At 46.9% G+C, this 20,451-nt stretch overlaps 1 protein-coding gene across 2 annotated transcripts in view; it reads right to left on the bottom strand.

Annotated features, from left to right (window-relative positions):
* The window catches only part of OTULIN (OTU deubiquitinase with linear linkage specificity), a 32,800-nt gene extending 12,899 nt beyond the window's left edge, over nucleotides 1-19,901 (bottom strand). The window contains exons 1-5 of one of the 2 annotated variants that reach the window (XM_082650273.1): nucleotides 19,620-19,901; nucleotides 14,920-15,138; nucleotides 11,358-11,434; nucleotides 6,182-6,276; nucleotides 2,612-2,755 (exon numbers count right to left, since the gene is read on the bottom strand). In XM_082650273.1, coding sequence (XP_082506399.1) covers nucleotides 2,612-2,755; nucleotides 6,182-6,276; nucleotides 11,358-11,434; nucleotides 14,920-15,138; nucleotides 19,620-19,771 — 687 coding nt within the window. In that variant the 5' untranslated portion in view covers nucleotides 19,772-19,901. The remainder of the gene's footprint in view (nucleotides 1-2,611; nucleotides 2,756-6,181; nucleotides 6,277-11,357; nucleotides 11,435-14,919; nucleotides 15,139-19,619) is intronic. The other variant, XM_082650274.1, reaches the window with a different exon arrangement.
* Between the last annotated feature and the right edge of the window lie 550 nt (nucleotides 19,902-20,451).

Here is a 20,451-nt window from a genome sequence, read left to right as displayed (position 1 = left end):
TCAAGTACGACAACCAAGTCTGTGTACCCCTTCCTGCACTGACACTTCAAATGAGAAGCGTGTGGTGCATCTGTCACCTGCCCAAGACACATAGCAAAACAGACCCTGTCAGGAAAGTGCTCAAATCGAGGGAATCTGCTGGGGGCTGAAGAGTCAACACAGGGACAAGTCTTCTAGTTGGATGAGAGCAAGAAAAGTTTAATAAACTTTCATACTAAACTCACGGACAGGTATGATGTGCTTTTTCTCTCTGACGTGGGCATCTTGGCATTCGAGAAAGGTTAGATGACAAAAATAATACCACTGTGACCAACTAATTATGCTCCCAAGAGAAAAACTCTACTTGTTGACTGATACATACAGAAAAGGGAAGAAATTAGAAAGAGTACTTGAGAATTTCCGCATGACTCAAATGAAGTCAGGAAAACCACCTTAAAGCCCCCATTGCTCATACGCGCAACGTGCTCTCATACCGATCAGAAACCAAGCACAACCTACCTAGACTATTTTTAATTTGGCAGATAACCTTACCCAAATGTATCCTGTTAGTAAAATAAAAATTATGCTTTACTTTCATGGAGCGTGTTTTGTATGTTTAATTATGTAGAGCACTGCTTGCACCAGAGTTCCTTGGAAAGTTAAAACTTCAAATTCATTACATCAATTAAGTCCATAAATCTAAGCAGCCCCTTAAAGTAAAAGGCTCAAAGGAAAGCAGCCTAAAATCGAGGAGGATTTTGTCACAATCAATAAATAAAGCTATGGCTGTCAAACAAAAGTTAAAGCAAAATACAGTGACATCACCCATGTCTGCTTCCCAAGCAGTGTCTCATGTCCACAGGCATGCTTTTGACTGACCAACAATTCTGAAATATTTCAGTACTGATATGTCTAATTTGCAAAGCTAAAAATAGCCTAGTGCATCAATTTCTTTTGCTCCTTTCTCAAAAAAAAAAAAAGCTAACACTGAGAAATCTGCTTAAGATGACATATCTTTGGGACTTCCCTGGTGGCGCAGTGGTTAAGAATCTGCCTGCCAATGCAGGGGACACGGGTTCAAGCCCTGGTCTGGGAAGATCCCACGTGCCGCAGAGCACCTAAGCCTGTGCGCCACACCTACTGAGCCCGTGAGCCACAACTCCTGAAGCCCATGCGCCTAGAGCCCGTGCTCAACAAGAGAAGCCACCACAATGAGAAGCCCACGCACCACAGCGAAGAGTAGCCCCCGCTCGCCACAACTAGAGAAAGCCCACGCGTAGCAACGAAGACCCAATGCCGCCAAAAATAAATAAAATAAATTTATATTAAAAAAAGATAATGTATCTTTGATTAGAAGTATCTTTCACAGATATCATTTAAATAGCTTATACACATGTGATTTTACACCAGTTTATAAAGTAGATAATCACCTGAGAGACAGGTGGTATCCTCCACCCACTGATCCTGGTTTTGCTCTTTGAGGGTATGTGATACCCCGTTCACCCAACAGACCTCTAATTAGCTTAACTGCCAACCAGTATCCTCTAAAAGTCTTTATTCTAGGCAAATACCCCAGCTCCTTCAACTGTTCCCCAAAGCAGATGAGCCCTGTCGGGCACACTCCCACCTGTACTGAGGGTACAGGCACAGAGCTGAACTGGGTCCTCAAGATGGGATGTGACCAGCCCTGTTCAAGACAGGGCTGTCACTGCCTGTGTTTTAGAAGCGCTCCTTTTAAGACAGGGCTTCCTTATCACTGCAGGCATCACACATCAGTGGGCTCGTACTGGGCCTGCAATCCATTAAAATCCTGACTCTTCCTTCCCCCCTCATAAGTTGCTGGTAAGGCAGATCTCCCACAGCTAGCACTCTGAGTTTCGGTTTGGGGTTCTGTTTTAATACAGGCGCAAGGTTTCCTATTTTCTTCCAAGTAATGTCATATTGTGACTTCTGCTCAATCGTGCCTGCCCACCAAACTCTTTTGGGGTATTCTATCATCCAACCTATCATGACCTCAAGCTGATGTGTGTCGTGTATCCACGACACACTGATGATGTGACTTCTTGGGGTGTCACGACTAGGCTGCAGATTTAAAACCTTAAAGAGGGTCAGGCCTGGGACACAGCCCCTGACCCTCACCTCCCCAGGGAGCCTCCCCCAGGCTGACAGCAACCGTCTCTATTCTAGGGTTGCTGCTCTGCCGCCTGCCACGCCAGCTTTCCTATCACTCTGCAGAGGGTGCTGATTCCTTGAATTGGAGCTAGAATCACAGAAATCTGCCTCCTAAAACCCCAGCAGGTTCTCAGATAGTACAATATACAGCCCACTTGGTAGAGACTCCAACACTGAAGTCAAACTGCCCTAAGTGCTTTGAACAAACCCTAAACACCTGCTCTCTAGTTAAGCTGAAGCACTGAAGAAATTTTATCACCTTCCTCTTCTGGGGAAATATCAATCATTTTTAGTCACTTTGCTATGCAAAATCATCTCAGCCACACAAAACTGAATAAACCCACACACTGACGTCACACCGCAGACAGTACAAGCACGTAGCACAGGGCAGAGAAGGGGAAGTCTTTCTCACAAAAGCAACTGGAAACATTGCAGACTCAAACCTGCAGCAGCAGCGTACCAGCGTGAGCTCCGGGTCCTGCAGCCAGGAGGGCAGCGCGGCCGGCTGGCTCATGGCCTGGAAGAGCGTGGCCCTCAGCGCACAGTAATTATCTCCACGGACTCGCCTGATGGAGGTGAATTTCTGAGACACCTCCTCGTAGCCCTGGACAAAAGCATCAGAGAATTCAAAATGGTCATTACTGACTTCAGAGAGTGGGGAGAATTTTATTCCTGTGGAAAAAGTGTGCCCCCAATCACTAGAAGAACGGAAACAAGACTGGCTGAGTCTTTCATGTAAGATATTTGAATTCTTTTTTTAATTAATCAAAGGAAATTAACAAATGTTAGTACTGTACATAGTATCAGCATAGGTAGCAGACGCAACATACTAGAACATATAAAATAATACACCAAGTATTATTAAAACACTAGTCACCCCCAAAGTTGAAGTTATATGCCCCTTAGCAACCGTTGTAACATTCACTTATTAATAACCAACATTCTGAAGGCTTTAATCTGTGTTTAGATTGACCCTAAACTCTTTAATGGAGACAGAAAAGAAAAGAGAGATGTACCCAGCTCGTATCTCCACATTAAAAATAATACCCCCAAATCCCAAATTTCCGTGAAATACATAAAAAAACTACATGCTAGGAGGTGCCTGGATAAATTCTGTTAGACTTTTTCAAAAAGTGGATTTAAGTGTCATTCTTGTTTAGCCTGCCAGTGAAACAAGGAAATGAAAATGCTCAGTGACATGCTCAGTCAACTCAAATACAGCCATCCAAACGGACCATTTGGAGCATGCCCCCCAAAAAGGACAGCATAAAATCCCAGCGACCTGGTCCAGGGGCCCAGATGACTGATTCCCCGCTGGACGCTGCTCAGGCGTCGGCGTCGGCTTCACGGCTTCCCCACCGCACAGCTTCGCCCCCGACCTGGCAGACCTTTCGCTAGTCCTGCTCTTCCACAACAATCACTCGAAACCCTGCTTCCTACCCACATTTACACAAAAGAAGAAGTGTCGCCCTCATGGGTTGGGCACCATGTAGACAGTCATCCTGTGTCCAGGCACTGGACCCTGTTATTAGTTGTTTTCAAGGTTCAAGTCACAGGATGATGTTCTAAGTGGATATGAAAGTACGTCTTTCCAATAATAAAATTTTGAGAGTTGCATTTTTATTCAGTGGCCCAGCCACTGCAATGTAAGGGCCCGTCAAGCAGACTCATGCCTGCTAATATGCACCTCTTCCCTATGGTGAACCTCTAGTTACCCCAAATACTCACGATGGCTAGTTCAACAGCAACTGTATCTTTCCAAGTGTGTAAATGAATACCCAAAACAAAACAATCAGACAAATAAGGACTAAAAGATAACAGAGATCCAAGCTGTTATCAGGCCCAGAAATGCTCTGACTGCCACGGGTCCCGATGGGATGCTTTTCTAACTGATGTGCCTTTGATTATTTGGTCACCAAAGGGTCCAACTATAGGGTCATATCTTTACCTCAAACTGAAATCAAAGAGGAATGACTTCAGCATGAGTTCCAAAATATGGAACACTTGGATAACTTAGTAAACATCTTCAATTACAGGCTTGAAGGTGCCAACTGTTAGAAGAGATCCTTTAAAGAGACTGAGATCCAAAAATAAGGTTGCATGTCAGTGTAAGCATTTCTGGGGAAGATGAGAAAATACAGTTTAGATACCTGGCCTCTGGTTATCTACTTTGATACAGAGCTGGAGGTTTTTACAAAATCTACAAGTAGCCAATATGCATATTCAGCAGATAGCCACACAAATCTAAACGTTCTTAAGCTCTGGCAGGAACTGAGAGTCCCAGGTACGTCGTGTCATTGTCTGAAGCTCTCTAACGAGTGCCTGAGACACAAGTAGTCTACAGTCCAGACTTGTGGGAAACAGGGCTGACACTGGCTCTCAGAGCTTCAAAAGTGGCAGTGGCATTCGAGTATGGTCAGCCCATTTCAGGGCAGGCATGGGCAGCTGAGGTGCCTGATGAAAGGGGCACAACATTTTCTACAAAATGAAGCTCTGAGGACAAGAACAAATATATTCAAATACTTAACAATCTTAAATCCTGAACAGTACAGTTCTAAACAAACAAACAAAAATTTTAAAGATATTTCTATCAAACATGACAGGTCAATATCTCTAACGTGCCAGAAGTGCGTTCAAACTTGTAACGTAAATAATCCCAAGAGAAAAATAAGTAAAGGGTATAATCCATAAGTTACAAGAGGTGGTAGAAGCATTAGGGTGAAACTGCCATTTCCGTAGCTCGGAGGAAGTCAGATAAGGCCACGCCTTGAACAGCCTGGGGTGCCGGGGTACGTGTGTGGGGCGCAGTTGGACCGCTGGCCCCCAACTCTGTCAAAATCCCGCATGTAACTTTACAGGCGGCCCTCTGCATCCATGCAGCATGTAGTGCTGTAGTCCATATTTATTGGAAAAATCTGCATAGAAGTGGGCCCAAACAGCTCAAACCTGTGTTTTTCAAGTGTCAACTGGAGTAGCAACTTCAATCTACGAAGGAACACTGGATTCAGGATACATTTGAGGGGGAACCAGTAGGATGTGCCACTCGACCTGCTGTGCAGTGGGAGTGGGTCAAGGGGCCTGACTCAAGTAATGACCCAACCCAGTCATAGCCACAGTGGGACCGTGTCATGGGAATCCCTGATGTCCCACAGCCTTGGAAGGACTACCTCAGGGTCACCAATCTATGCAATGGGACTGAAAGGGGGACAACTCCTGGGATGCCCTAAATCAGTAGTCCCCAACCCCTGGGCCATGGATCGGTACCGGTCTGTGGCCTGTTAGGAACCGGGCCGCACAGCAGGAGGTGAGCGCCAGGCGAGCGATCGAAGCTTCATCTGTATTTACAGCCACTCCCCACCACTCGCATTACCACCTGAGCTCCGCCTCCTGTCAGCATTACGGTGAGTTGTATATGTCATTATGTATTACAATGTAATAATCATAGAAATAAAGTGCACAATAGATGTAACGCGCTTGAATCATCCCGAAACCATCCCCCTCCTGAGACCGTGGAAAAATCGTCTTACACGAAACCTGTGCCTGGTGCCAAAAAGGTTGGGGACTGCTGCCCTAAATAAAGGAAGTAGTTCCAGATCCCTCTGCTTAGAAGGTACAGGAGAGTCCAGGCCCCTAGAACTGGAGGACATGGAAAGAAAGCTGAGTGGGGACAGCAGATGCATGACGTCTGCGCCTTTTACCTCACCAGGCCAGAAGGGCAGTGTTCCCAAATGACCCCAAGAGGACAACCAATGGCTGGCCCAACCCTGAACAGCACAGAGCCATTTATGTGTTTTCCAAAGAAATCAAGTTACTGAATAACTGATTATGATTCTATGTTAATACTGTGACTCCAAACAAGTCCCTTATCTTTGGAGCCTGTTTCCTCATCTCTAACGTTAGAACACCAATAATTACATAGTCTAGTGGCAGTTGTCATAACTAGCATCTAAAAATACAAAAGGACATATTAAATAATTACTTATGATAGACTATTGGAAAGACTCAAAATGCGTGCATCCAGGCATCATACCTTTTTCATACATGTTGCTTTTTGCGTATTTCCCCTCCATTCTTTTTTGCAATAGTCCATGATATCCATTTCAGGAGCTACACTTAATCTGGGCTCTGTTAAAGAATAAAAAAAGGGGGGGTGGGGGGGTGGGGAGGGGGAAACAATGAAACAAAGCATCATCAGAATAATGGTACTGCTTTACCTGAGATTTCCTTTCTCGCTCACTGCGGTCCCCCAAAATCCAGAATTCCACTGCTGCCTACCACCTGGTCCAGACCTCCAGCACCTCGCTCCTAGGTGACCACCGAGGGCTCCCAGTGGGCCTCCCTGTCACCACACCCTACCAACCATTCTCCACACGGCAGCCAGAGGGGTGCATTTAAAACGTAAGTCAGATGCTACCCACCACCGCTGGGCTCCAAGGCCACCCATCACACTCGACTCTACTCCCTCACTACCTACAAGGGCCTCGTGCCCGGGCCGCCCGCTGCCTTTCCGGCCTCAGCTCCCACCACTGCCCACGCTGACGGTTCCTGCCCTACCTGCGGGGCACCCGCTCCTCGCTCCCTGAAGGTCTCTGCTCACCTCTTGACGCTGATGCCCGATATCAAAATGCCACACACACACACCTTCACTCTATTCCCCTTACACGGTTTTGTTTTTCTTATTAGCACTGATCAACACCTGACATATTTCTTTTTCTGCACCCTGCCTTCCCCACCCCTACACACACCACACACACACCACACACACACACACACACACACACGACAAAACATGAGCTCCCTGAGGGCAGGGGCTTTGTTTTGTTTCTCAGCTGTGCCCTCAGCACCTGTAACCACACGGACCCAGGTGCCCATGAATAATGTTCACATTAAATATGCAGCAGTCTAAGCTCTGAGAAGATACATCTAATGATTTGTAATTTGTTTTTTACATCCATTATACAAAGAGATAAGACCTCTATTACAAAAGTATATTTAATTGTCTCTATTTAGTTATATCCCGCCTTGATCCCAAAAGGCTATAAACTGTTGATAATCAGCCAGAAGTTAATGGAGCTCTCAACATCAGCTGAACCACAGACCTCGTCTGACTCTAATAACACATCCCCCCAAATTAAAAAATACAACTTATGATCAAACGATATAGTAAAAAAATGGCCTTTAAACTTCCTTGTTTAACCTATGAGGTTTGAGATTTGATTTTGTGGCACATGCGTATGCACACACATGCGTATGTCTGTTCTAGGAAGAAAGAGGTAAATTTCCAGGCATCTCTTGACTTCCTTTTTAAAATACTGAAGAAGTAAATGTTACCAAAGAAATCGGGATATAAACACAGAAGTACCTTACAACATATCTACTCAGGAGGAAGCTGAACACAAAATAAAGATGTTATATTCAGCTCAATTCAATAAACACTTGCTGCGTGTCTAGTATGTGCCAAGCTTTGAGCTAGGAACGGGGGGTAAGAAGACATTAAAGCCCCAGATTCTGTCCTGAATGTGTTTAGAGACTACTGAAGAAGAAAGGACCACAGGTACTCACCACACAGGGTGTGACAGATGAGGGATGACTGATGCAGGAGCCCAGGAGGAGCCCCTAATCCCTGTTTGCAGTTCAGGTAAACCAATTTTTTTGAAAAACAAAAAATGTAAGAACCACCTGTTTTAAAAATCTCATGGTAAATCCTTTCACAAGGAAAACAAACCTTTTATACAAAAGGGAAAATAACACATATACAGATAACAGATACATTTATCTGTGGCATAAGTCAGGACTGGCTTAAAGGTGAAACAGACCCCAGAGCATAATACACGGAGACCACAAATACCACCGCTGCAGAGCCAACCCTCAAATACAAACCAGTCATTGTCTGAAGTCAATAAACACTGTTTGAGTGTCTATCTAGTGGAGGGAAGATTTCCCTTTTATCGCCTTCCTACTCACCTCCCCACAAAGCTTGAGGAACTACAAATGTCCAGAGCTGAGGACACTTAGCGGGGCACGTTCTGCCACGAGGCAGAGCATGCTTCCAGCTCAGGAAGGGCCTCCCGGGAAGAAGGTCCAGCCTTGCCACTCTCCTCACTTGCAGTCCTCTTCCTGTGTGCACCGAGACAGGACTCGGCCCCTGGTCAGGGAGGCAGGCCACACCCCAGGACTGAGGGGAGAAGGCAGAAGGCTCAGCGGGCTCAGAGGCCAAGCCGCAAGCCACAGCCCTGTGCTGAATCAGAGGTCCGCGGGACACAGCTGAGGGTGGAAAATGGATACTCACAAAGCACTAGCATCAAAATTATACTTTCAGTCCCATCCTGCCACCATTCTTTGGGAGGAGGACTCCAACAGCCACCGCATGCCATCCTCCAGGCTAGAAGCCGGAGACACAGGACAGGCAGTGCCTGACCTCAAGCGGTTTAAGTATACAACAGTTCCTTGCTTTGTTTAACTGCATCCAACACAGACTGATTACTGTTCCCAGGAAAGAACATTTCTAGTGGCAAAAAAACCCCACAAAGACAAACGCACAAAAAAAACACAAAGGGGGAAGCTGAAAATCAGAGTGGCAACCAGAAGCCAAATTAACCAAGAGGTTTGTTCCTTAACCACCATATGGTGACAAAGACAAGGATTCAGACTCTCAGAGGATGGGAAGTTAAAACTGAACCCCTCCAGAACGCTGGGGCTCTCAACTGAGAGGCTAGGGCAAGAATCGCAAACTTCTTCTCTGGTGGGCCAGAGAGTAAGTAACGTAGGCTTTGAGGGTGTAAAGTTTTCTCTCACAACTACTCAACTTTACTATGCATGAAAATCACCATGGGTGATGTGTAAACCAAGAAGTTCCAATAAAACTTTATTTACAAAACCAGGGGCCATGTCAAATTTGGCCAGGGAGCTATAGTTTGCTGACCCCTGCCTGGACAAGGCGAAAAAAAGCTTTTCACTAACAAAGAGAGAGCATAAATAAACTCTCTGCCTTGGCCTGGGCTCTGACTCGGAGAGAGAGGAAGCCTCCGCTGAGAATTCATAACCACAGGCCGGCTCTCACACAGGGCCAGGGTGTGACTTCACACTAGCTGCAAGACCCTGGAAGCTCAAACCCAGAAATTAACCTAAGGTGGCCCAAGGCAGGTGACTCCCTGGGTGCCTGGCAGAAACAAGGCCAAATCCTCTCACACTCAAGACAGGCTGCATATACTCTACACAGACACACGAAAGCTGAGCTTAGAATTCAAACCCTGAAGAAACAAGAAATAAGGAAAAATAGCAACTGGCATAATTAGGCCTGCCAGGATTTTCAGGTAATGGGATTATCAGGCCTGAAAGAGTATGCTCAAAATGCTTAAAGGAAGGAATAAAAACATGAGCAAAGAGCAATACACTATCAAAAAAAAGACCAAGCAAATTCAGAGGGGAAATAGAACTTTTCCAAAAAAGAAAGAAAAAGAAAATATTTCCGAAGGAACTGTCCTGAATGCAACAGAGGCTGAAAGTCAGAAAACATTTGAAAGGGTGTGTGACAGAGGGACCTGGATGACTGAATGAAAGCTAGCAAACACCTCATTAGAGCTATGAAAGGAATAAGTAGAGAGAATAGGAAAAAGGCAATATTCAGAAAGATAGTGGCTGAGAATTCTCCTGAACTGATGAAAACTAGCCATCCTCAGATTCAAAAAGTAAAAAAAAAAAAATCCCAAGCAAAATGTTTAAAAGAAAAAAAAAAAAATCCATACTTAAGAAACCTCAAGGAGAAACTGTAGGACACTGAAGACAAAGAGAAGACAGAGAAAGACAGATTTCCAAGGATCGGACTGACTGCAGTACTTTCAACTACAAGAGAAACCAGAAGACAATGCAATAAAATCATCAAGAAAATAAGAAAAAACAAAAATTCATCTGGGGTTATTCAAGAAAAGTAAAATAAAGAAATTTTTATACGGACAGAGCTTCCCACCAGAGGCACTTCTACAGGATGTTACTGCGGGAAGGGCCATGAACCCAGGAGGACTGAGATTCAGGGTATAAAGGGATCCATTCTGACCTCAGACTAAAGCTGGACAAGGCCTCAGACAAGGTCCCCTGAAAAGCCAGAGCACCTGCACAGGCCTTCCCTGGGGGGCAGAGGAGAATTCCAACAGAGAGCCTGCAGAGTGAGCGAGAAAGCAAGGGGCCCCTGCACACACAGCAGGAATAAACCATGGCTGAAGAAGCACTTTCTCCTCAGGAATATGACTGCTAAGGACTGAATCCGAGGTGAACTGTGTGCAACTGCAGCAGAAGATTCGAGCATCCTCTGAAGGTTATGGGGGACCATAACATCTCCCTTGGCTACCACAGTGAAGAGTTCCACCAACTCCTTGTGAGGAAGACTCAAAAATTATCATCAAAGACCCCACTTTGTATCTTTTGTTCCTAATTACACGTATAATGCTTTGCTAACCATACGACAAACAGGAGCTAGTTCTTCAACCAGAACACACACATCACACAAGTGGTGCACAAGAAAGTGCCCCCTGTGAACCATCTGTGGCATACCCCCAACTCGGAGCATCTCCACTGGGCTCCCGCACGAGGCTAGCAGGGAAGGAAGGGGGCACTTCACACACAGCCCCGCCGGCCGTGCCCCCAGCAGAGGCTCAGCCTTGCAGCCGTGGGTCCACGGGCCCTGGTGGGGCGAGCAGAGCAGGCACGACTGAGCAGAAGCATGGACACAAGATCATGAAATGACAGGAGAATTAGTGCTCTCAGTTCCATGACCGTTCTTCCTTATCAGTTAATCAAATTCATGTGGCCTTCTGCACGCAAAGACCCGGAGAGCAGGCTTCTCAGTAAGTCCTTCCACTTGAAATGAAAAATGCCCTTCAAACCCAAACTCTCCCTCTAAGAATATCAGCAAGTCAAGAACTGAGAGAGAGTGGTGTCAAGAGATTAAACAAAGCCTCAGGGGTGCAAAAACCATATGAATGTAAAGAACACAGGGGAAGTATTTGCATTAAAACTGTAAAACCTCAGGAAACAGTATTCCCCAAACATACCTCAGCAAAATGAATAATCCAATACAGATAAGACCACACGCACACGCATGTTTCCTAGGAAGTACATCTCAATATTTCATGGAAATGGATATACCGATGTAACTGCATTTTCTACTATAAACAGTAGGAACTCTATAAAGAAAACAATTCCAAACATACCTGATGACCCTCTTTCATGTATAAGTAATTCTTTCTCCTTTTCTATTTCATCCGCCGCACGATACATGTCCTCCTCGCTGAAATCATACCAAGTTAGACATTTCAAAAATTTGTTGCACTGACAAGTTCCCTCTTATCACAACATGCAACTGCTGAAAAAATTTATGACACGCAAAGTTTAACTTTTTCACATTACATGATGACAGTCTGATAAAATATGGGTCTTTTATCTTAGACTCATGTTTCTAGCATTCCAATTCAGTTTTTTACTTTAAATGAGACATTCTACACCACTCCACTGGCTGCATGGCTCTGAGGCCATTTTAAATGTAACGTCTTTAATGCCTCACGTATGTAAGCATCTTAGCGTGCATCTTATCAGTGAAGCCATGCCATGCTGGAGATGGTGCTAATAAAAGTATACAGGAGTGCAGGCCAAGTGCCAACTTTAGTATGTCACAAGCAAATTTTACAAGAGCTACTCTAAAAACAAGGATAGGAGATTTACAAGTCCCCAGAGCTACAAAACCTCCCTCAGGCCCGTCCTGGTCCCTGAGGCCCACACGCAAGCAGCCACCCGCCTTCTGCCGAGCACATCCCTGGCACCCCGCATACTTTCACTGGGACTTAGCACAACAGCTCCCAAAAGAGTCTCTAGGCTCCTTCAGTGAGCTAACAAGAACCTACTAAGCCCTGGAAAGGGAGAAGACCCCACTGGGTGCCAGACAAGGATGAAAAACGGGACTTCTGAGTTTTAAGATGCCTCCTTTTCCCCTCAAGATACACCACAACGTGACAATGATGGGAAAGAGAAGTGCCAACTCTATCTTTGCTGAAACCACAAGACATGTGAAAGCCCAAACCGTCCAAAAGTGGAAGAAGGGGTAGGAAGGGACGGAGGACGGGGGAAGCCTCGAGGCCAGTGGAGGGGCATCTGCTGGAAGGGAAGACCAGCACACCCTGCAGGGCCCCAGTAAGGCTCAGGAACTGGAGGTGCCAAGTGCTTCAGATGGTATAGGAGACATCCAGGGCTGAACACAAGGAAACTGGCTGGTGTACACATCAGGAGAGATCAGACCCCCAATTCCCAGTACTCCCTCCCCATGACAGCACACCCCCACTCCTCACACAAGACAGGAGGCTCCAGGCACCCTGGACATTGGACACAGGAAGGAGGAGTTACTAAGGAACCGGGTGAGCGACTCGAGAGACGTACTCACACCCTGGATTCCCTCAGCCCCCCAGCTCCGCGAGCATCAGCCCAGCCGGAGGAAAGGGGACCAAGTGAGAGGGAACAAGAGACAGAAGAAGGGCCGCTGAGACAGAGACTGAGCTGGGCACTAACATACCCTCCACCCCTCTGAAACCCTTCAATGGCTCCCATATAAGCAAGGAAGTCTAAATCTGGACCCGTCCCACCACTCTAGCTTGTATTCTGTGATTGCCCTACACACACCCACACTTCTGTCCAAACACCTGACCGACTCTAGCCTGTGCTTTCATACCTGTGATCGGCTCCATCCATGCCCCGGCACGAATGGGTTACCACCTACCACCTCAGGGCACATGCCGTGTGGGTGGCCTCGCTGGGGGTGCCATGGCTGGAGTCACCCAGGGTTCAACCACTCCTCACTAGCCATACGTATAACCGTGCAACTCAAGTGACCACACTTCTCACCACCTAAATGTATCCACCTGTAAAAAGGACAGTAAGGGCTTCCCTGGTGGCGCAGTGGTTGAGAGTCCGCCTGCCAAGCAGGGGGCACGGGTTCGTGCCCCGGTCCGGGAGGATCCCACATGCCGCGGAGCGGCTGGGCCCGTGAGCCATGGCCGCTGAGCCTGCACGTCCGGAGCCTGTGCTCCGCAACGGGAGAGGCCACAACAGTGAGAGGCCCGCGTACCGCAAAAAAAAAAAAAAAAAAAAAAAAAAAAAAAGGACAGTAAGAGCGCTCACCTCAAGAGACTGCTGTGAAAACAGACGCATAAATACTCAGCACTCAAAAACGTTAGCTAGCCTTATTAATTTTCATGCTACATCCATTCGTGTAGAGTAGTGGTAAGATCATTTCTTATTCCTTTCTTCCTTTTCTTCTCTCCACGTAAAGGTGATGGGGCGTGTGTGCCTGTCTTTTTTAACGTTGTGAGGTTGAGGGGACATACTAGGGAAAAGGTACTTTCCATGTGCTCTAACCCCAGTGAGATTTCAAGTAACAGGTGTGATGTCACCCATGGAGCCCGTGCCAGGGTTAAAAGCAAACAGAAACCAGACTCGCAGGGACTATACATCAAATGCTTAAAATAAAAAGTGACTAAATGTGTTAAGGTCTTTTTTCAATAGTTTAATGTTATCCTTTGGCCTCCTTCCTAGCGTTATCAAATAGGAGAGAAATTCTGATCCTATAAAACAGGCATTTAAGTGAATCATTTTCACAGTATCATCATCAGAAGCATGTCTTTGGGGAAGCCACTTCCCTAATCTTGGCCTCAGTTTTCTCATCTTCAAAACAAGAAGACCAGACAAGACCTAAATGATCTACATGGTTCCTCTTCCAGTTCTTAGTTCTAACAGACTATGAATCTATTCGCACGTCAAGCCAATTCTGTGGCTACGGGCAGGCATATTCACATGCACTCGTCTCCTTCCTTTCTAATCTACAAAATAAACAAAGTGCAATGGCAACACCAGTGCCCAGAGGAGGTTCTCTAAACAAGCATCTCTCTGCACAGCCGCAAATACAAATTCCGCCAAAGACCAACAGGAAAGGGACGCAAAGGAGACTAAATGCAAAAGGAAGACAGAGCAGAAAGGGAGATTACTGGTAATAGAAATGCAGTGACTCAAGAGATACAAAAGAAGTAAAGCAGAAATTGAGGAATGGGAGGCCTGGGGTATATTCAAATGACTGTAGCCACACTAGATTTCATTCAGATTCCCTGCACAAACGTTTGCCAACGTCCATGGCCACCAAGGACATGTGGCCAAAGACATTTGCTAACTTGCCAAGGCCACCAGGGAAACGATAATATGGCTTTTAAAAGCCACTGTTATCTCCTTGGAGAGAAGATAAGTTAGAAGTTCAAGCAATAAAGCTCAATCAATATGATCAGAAAATAAGACATTTAACAGCCAAAATGAAATATTCATCCAACATAAGGACCATCAACTGGAAAGTGAGAGAGATATATGAAAGCAAGAAAAATTAAAATAATTTTATTTAAGAAAATACTTCACTCAATAAACTTCTGCTTTAACTTTTTTAAGTATCAAAATATTAAAGCTGAAAATAACAACAAAAAATTATATTTAAAGTTGGGAATCTGAAATAGCTAGAAGTTTAAATTTTTGTCATGGGAAGGGAAGACAGTGAAACAATGCAAGGAAAGGGGATATATGATAAGATAAAATCCTTGATGCTGACCAGTTTCAGAAATTGGGCAATCTTTTGTGTGTGTCAAGTTGGGGTAGGGATGAGGCGTGTCCACCATTTAGCACAAAGAGGCCACTGAAGTCCACAGGCTCAAATGATCACCACAGCAAAAAGTTTCCTTCTAGAAAACATACCCATCACTAGAAAAGTAGTAAAGAAAAGTAGGAGTCTTGGGCTTCCCTGGTGGCGCAGTAGTTGAAAGTCCGCCTGCCGATGCAGGGGACACGGGTTCGTGCCCCGGTCCGGGAGGATCCCACATGCTGCGGAACGGCTGGGCCTGTGAGCCATGGCCGCTGAGCCTGCGCGTCCGGAGCCTGTGCTCCACAACGGGAGAGGCCGCAACAGTGACAGGCCTGTGTACCGCAAAAAAAAAAAAAAAAAGAAAGAAAAAAAAGAAAAGTAAAAGTCTTAAATCTGACTTGATTTCTTGCGGACCCTGGCATGTGAGTCATACTCAAGTACACAGTCAAGTTAAATTTTAAAACCAAAATGCTAATAATTTCTACTTAGAAAATTATTAGTTTAGTACCATAATGTTACTTTAAAGTATTTTCGAGCTCCCATTTTCTCTCAGAGATGAATTATTTTACTCTCAATATTAAGGCAATATACACCATTGAGTAGGTGACATGACATTGTCTACTAAATTATTATTATTCCTCTTGCTCTTTTCAAAGACCTGGATAACAATAAATGTTTGAAAACTTAATTTTAAAGTGCTTACTACATGTAGACAAAATTATACTACTCCCCAAAACAAAAGCTATAAGCGAAAAACACAGGGCTCAGTGAAGCAGAAGACATTTCTGTGAAGCCAGTTTTTCAATTTCTGATACAAGTAAACACATGATATGAAAAAGTGAATTCTAACATATATGCAAAGCTAACAAGACAGCACTTTAATCACTCACCGTTATGAACATTTGCACTAAGCTTCCCTTAGTTATCTAAAAAAGCTAAACTGAGTATGACTCTGTTCAGCTCTCTGGACTTGAACGCAGCAGTTCATGCTTAACTTGGCCTGTCCTAGAAGACTAATGGCCCAGGCAGTGTTGCTGAAAGTGTCAACCACTGTGACACCACGCACCATCCCACACAGGCACAGGAAAAGCAAAGACCACTCAACCCAGCCTTTCTCCACCTCTTAGCGGTTGTAGAGATGAGTGAACAACACATCAAATGCGGGAAAGTCCCGGCACCCAGGCTGAAATTCCACCTCCGATCTGCAAGTGGACTTTCCATGACTGGCTTGGGCTATTCCACGTGACTTCCAGAGGTGTCTGGGGACAACCAAGACACCCTCAACAAGGAGGTTTCTCAGATGCATCCCAGCTCTGAAGCAGGTTCTACATCCGGGAGGGGGAAGGGGCAGGAGGGAGTCGCTGTTACCCCATCAAAGGCAGCCACCCCACTCCCCGGGGCTGCTAAGGTGGGTGGGAAAACACATTCGCACAATAGTACATTTAGCAACACCCGAGGACCATGGCTTCACAGTTTGTTGTTCACAGCCCTTCTGAGAATCCACAGCTTTCCTCAGAACCTCAGTCCAGAAAAACATAAATACACTCATAATTTTGCCTTCCACTTCAGAGGGGTACACAGACACATCATGTTCCCCCCTACACACAGCCAGCCTGTGGACCCCAGATTCAAACCCTGTCCCACCGTCAGGCAGACAGAGAAGGACCACGGAGTAGTCTCACTTCTCAATTCCCTAAGCATGTCTAGCCTGGCCACCAACCATGTCCCAGGACCATCCTGGTCCTCAAGGACTGTAGTACTAGCTTAGCTAAGAGGAAGAAGTGACACAGCATAAGTTTCAACTGTATGGGTCAGGTGAGCAGGGGATGGAGTATAGGAGACCTGCTGATAGGAGGGAGGTAATGTCCAAACAAGTCAACTGAAGCTGGTCTGACCTAATACTTCCTCAAAAGGAACCCTGAATCATCTTGTGAGCCATCCCTAGGGCTTGTCCAAGGGATGTCAGCCAACCACAGCTCTCAAGCGAACTAAGAAAAAGGAAAGAAAGGAAAGGAAGGAAAGAGATTTAGGAAGTAGCTTATCCATATGATTTTTATATCTTTCTTCCCCACTATTTCTCTCCCTTGCAAAACACAGTGAGCTTGGTCACAAGGAATTTGTGTCCTACAGTACAGCCTGTAGGAAATGAGCCATCCCTTCCCCTACCCTTCACTGCACCTCTCAGAGTCACAGCCCGGATGTACAATATAATGGCTACAAAAGTTGGGCTGTGATTTGTATTCATAATTTCTATCCACTGAATGAATTAAAATGACTCTGCAGGGTATCTCAAAACATCTGCATTTTATGGTGTTTCATATTTCCAGATGCAAATATTTTACTCAATTCCTGTGCAGGTCAAACCTAACTTTCTGGGTGGAAAGAAGGGATTTGGCTCCAATGACAGAACAGCACAATATTCAAAAACTATTTTAGGACCTAGTTCAGGCATTATTACACAATTTATTTATATCTACACTCAACTATTAGGCTGCATATATCATCATGTAAGAACTGATGTGCACACATTATACTGCAAACTATGTAATGGCAATGTTTATATGCTGCAGTACAGTTTCTCTAGCCCTTAAGAAAATATCAGAGTGCAATGAGAAGTAGCCCCACTGCCCGTATAATAAACAAGGAAGCCCAGAACGTAAGATACGACGTTCAGAAGCTGATATTTGAAGTTATCTTCACCTCCTGTCCCTGGCTCCCCCTTGCTCTCTTATGAGAGTTAAAAGAGAATGAGATCATCAAAGACAACAAAAATAGGAAGAAAAAGAAATTAAGCTAGTAAATAAACGGCAAATTGGAATATTTATTCCAGAAAAAAAAAAAAGTGAAGTCTGCATGATTATATGTCATGGCCCTCTACCTAGTTTTGCTGAGAAAGCCAGAAAGACATGGGGGGAGGTCCCCACCCAGGCATCAGGGAACCTGGCCCTGAAACCTACTCCCTGCTCCTTCCTGGCCAAGCTGCACCTATCAAATCTGCAACTCAGTTTCCTAACCGATAAAATGACAAACCTAGGCTGGGTTGTTTACATTCCCTTCAGCTCCACGCCCATAATTCTACTGACAGTAGAGAGAAGAGGCACCTGTGCCACAAAACCTTTTCATCAGGTAAGAGTGTTCCTTTTGCACCATGACCCATTTCCCCAGGTGCTCAGACTCTGGGAACCACATCCAGCAGAAAAGCTTGCCAAATAACTCTGTGTATTTGGGGGACCGTGGTTCGGACTTCAAAGTTTCTGCATCTCCCAGGAGGGCACGACACAGCTGAGGCTGAGAAACAGCATCTGAGGGCCAGGGCCGCTAGGTGGGGAGCACAGCTGAGACCACCGGGGCCTAAGTGCGGCAGCAGCAGTCAGCCTGGAAGCCGCAGGCAGGAACCAGCACGGGCTGGGAAGGGGCAGAGGCAAAGACCACCCCCATGCGCACCCCAACTTCACCCGCTGCAGAGTCTTAGGTAGGGCTCAAACCCAGGGAGCAAAACTGCAGCCACATCTGCTCACATGGGCCTGCACAGTGGTTTTAATTAAAAAATAAAAGGCTACTATTTAAAAATCAGGGGAATTCCCTTGAAGTCCAGTGGTGACAATCTCTGGCGGGGGAACTAAGATCCTGCAAGCCGTGTGGCACAGACAAAAAATTTTAAAAAATAAAAGTGAAACACCTGGATGTAATTTAAAAATAAAATAAAAATCAGGACATTTCAAACAAAAGTCAGAATATCTGGAATCTTCTATAGGCTGGAACTTAGTGGACCCTGTCCCCATAGGACTCAGCTCTCCAGGAACCCATGTGACACCTGCCTAGCTCCTGGGGGCAGGAGTTTGAGACCTCCTGCTCTAAATCTTAACCCATTAAGTGTGGATAATACCATCCCAAGGGGCTTGGGTGCTCAAGGAGAAGGTCAAAGTCCACGATAAAGAGCCATGCAAGCAAGAATTATTGTAATACATTATCTGCAATAACAGTTCCCCTAGGACCCCTTTTTAGGAAATGGGGGGGAAAAGCACACTTCCCAGCCAATTAAGATCTCTGTCAAACTGGTTACCTGAGTGCTTTCGTCAATTTTGGAATTCCAAAAGCATTTATATGTGACTAGAACTTGAAAGTGCAGAAAAGTTTCAGCCTTCAAGTTTATATTCTGCTTCCACCCCTGCCCCCAAATCCTTGCAGAAACTATAAACTCTTCCGATGTACGCAGCCGCCTTTACAGTTCAATAAGGAATTGATCTAAGCAGCACTGCCTTTCGTATTTAAAAATCAAGGCGGTTGGGGACATCTAGTTAAGCAGCTAACGGGCAAAAAAATTGGGGCAGACTCCGTCCAAAGTCTGTCCAACAGGTGGGACGCTCATCAAGCACAGACTTGCCTTCCAAGAACAAGCAGGTCGCGTGGCTCAGCTTTCCTGGGGTTGTGACAGCGACAACCTCAGCCCCTTGCCGCGACAGGTTGGGGGAAAGCGCTAATGGAGTGGGTTATAAGATAATACGCTTCTGGAGTCTGTTTCCCAAGTTGCTGGAGCTTTCTTTAGCTTTGGAGATATGGAAATGTCAAAAAGGCGGGGGAGGGTACTGGATAACCAGAATTTTAAAACGCGCCTTCCGGAAAAACTTTTGTCATCGGACACACTGGATACAAAAGTGTCTTCACCGACGACCTTACTTTAAAAACAAGGGGGCGAAGGGCCCTCCGCCGGCTCCTCCCCCGGCCACCTCACCCCACTCCACGCCCGCCCGTGGGTGCCGAGCCCGGGGCCCCACGCCGCTCCCGCCGTCCCCGCCCCGCGCCCCGAACTCACTGCTCGGCCGGGCACCGCACCGCGACTCGCGGCTGGCCCCCGGCCACCGCTTTCTCGCCCTCAAGCGCCGCGGCCCCCGCCTCCCGCGCCGGCTTCTCGGCACAGCTCTCCCCCGGCCACGCTCCGGGCTGAAGCATCGTCCCCCGACTCATGGGGCCTCCGCCGGCGGCGGCGGCGCCGCAGGGGTTCGGCCGCCTCCCAGCGATCCGGAGCCCCTCCCGTCGGGGCGCCAGGCCGTGGCCGCCGCTGCAGCTCTGCTGCCCGCCGGTTACCGACTGTTCACAGAACGCTTCCGCACACGTCACCACCGCCCGCCCCGCGACCTCTGACCCGCGGCGAGGGGGCGCGGCCCGCGACGGCCGGGAGTCCCGCGACGCGGAGCTTGCGCATGCGCCTGCGCGGGCCGAGCCGCCCGAGAGGACCGCCCACGCGAAACACTACTGCGCTTGCTCCACCCCCGCGCGCCGCCGGCCAGCCCCAGAGTTCCCAGCGCGCGGTCATTGACCTAAGAGTCGCGGCAGCTCCTTGTCGTCGAGTCCCCGGGCGTGAGGGAGAGAAAGCGCTGGACGGGCGGCGGGACTCGGCCTCGGTGAGGAGGAAGAGGGCCGGCCTGGGGCGTGAAGGGTACGAATATGTTTGGGCGCCTTACAGTGTCGCTCTGGGCTTCGGAGCCTCGCCCTCCGCCAGAGGTTCCTCGGCTGTAGAGCGAGGAATGTGGTCCAAGTGGGTGATGTGCTGCTTCCCCGGCCTCCCATGGGCGATGCGGTCACCACCCAGACCCGAGCCTGGAGCCCGGCGGGCTCTGGCCTTCGGCGTGGTGCCGGGCTTGTCG

The sequence above is a fragment of the Grampus griseus genome, assembly GCF_964374135.1.
Source record: "Grampus griseus genome assembly, chromosome: 3".
Lineage (NCBI taxonomy): Eukaryota > Metazoa > Chordata > Mammalia > Artiodactyla > Delphinidae > Grampus > Grampus griseus.
This window is presented reverse-complemented; position numbering and strand designations above follow the sequence as displayed.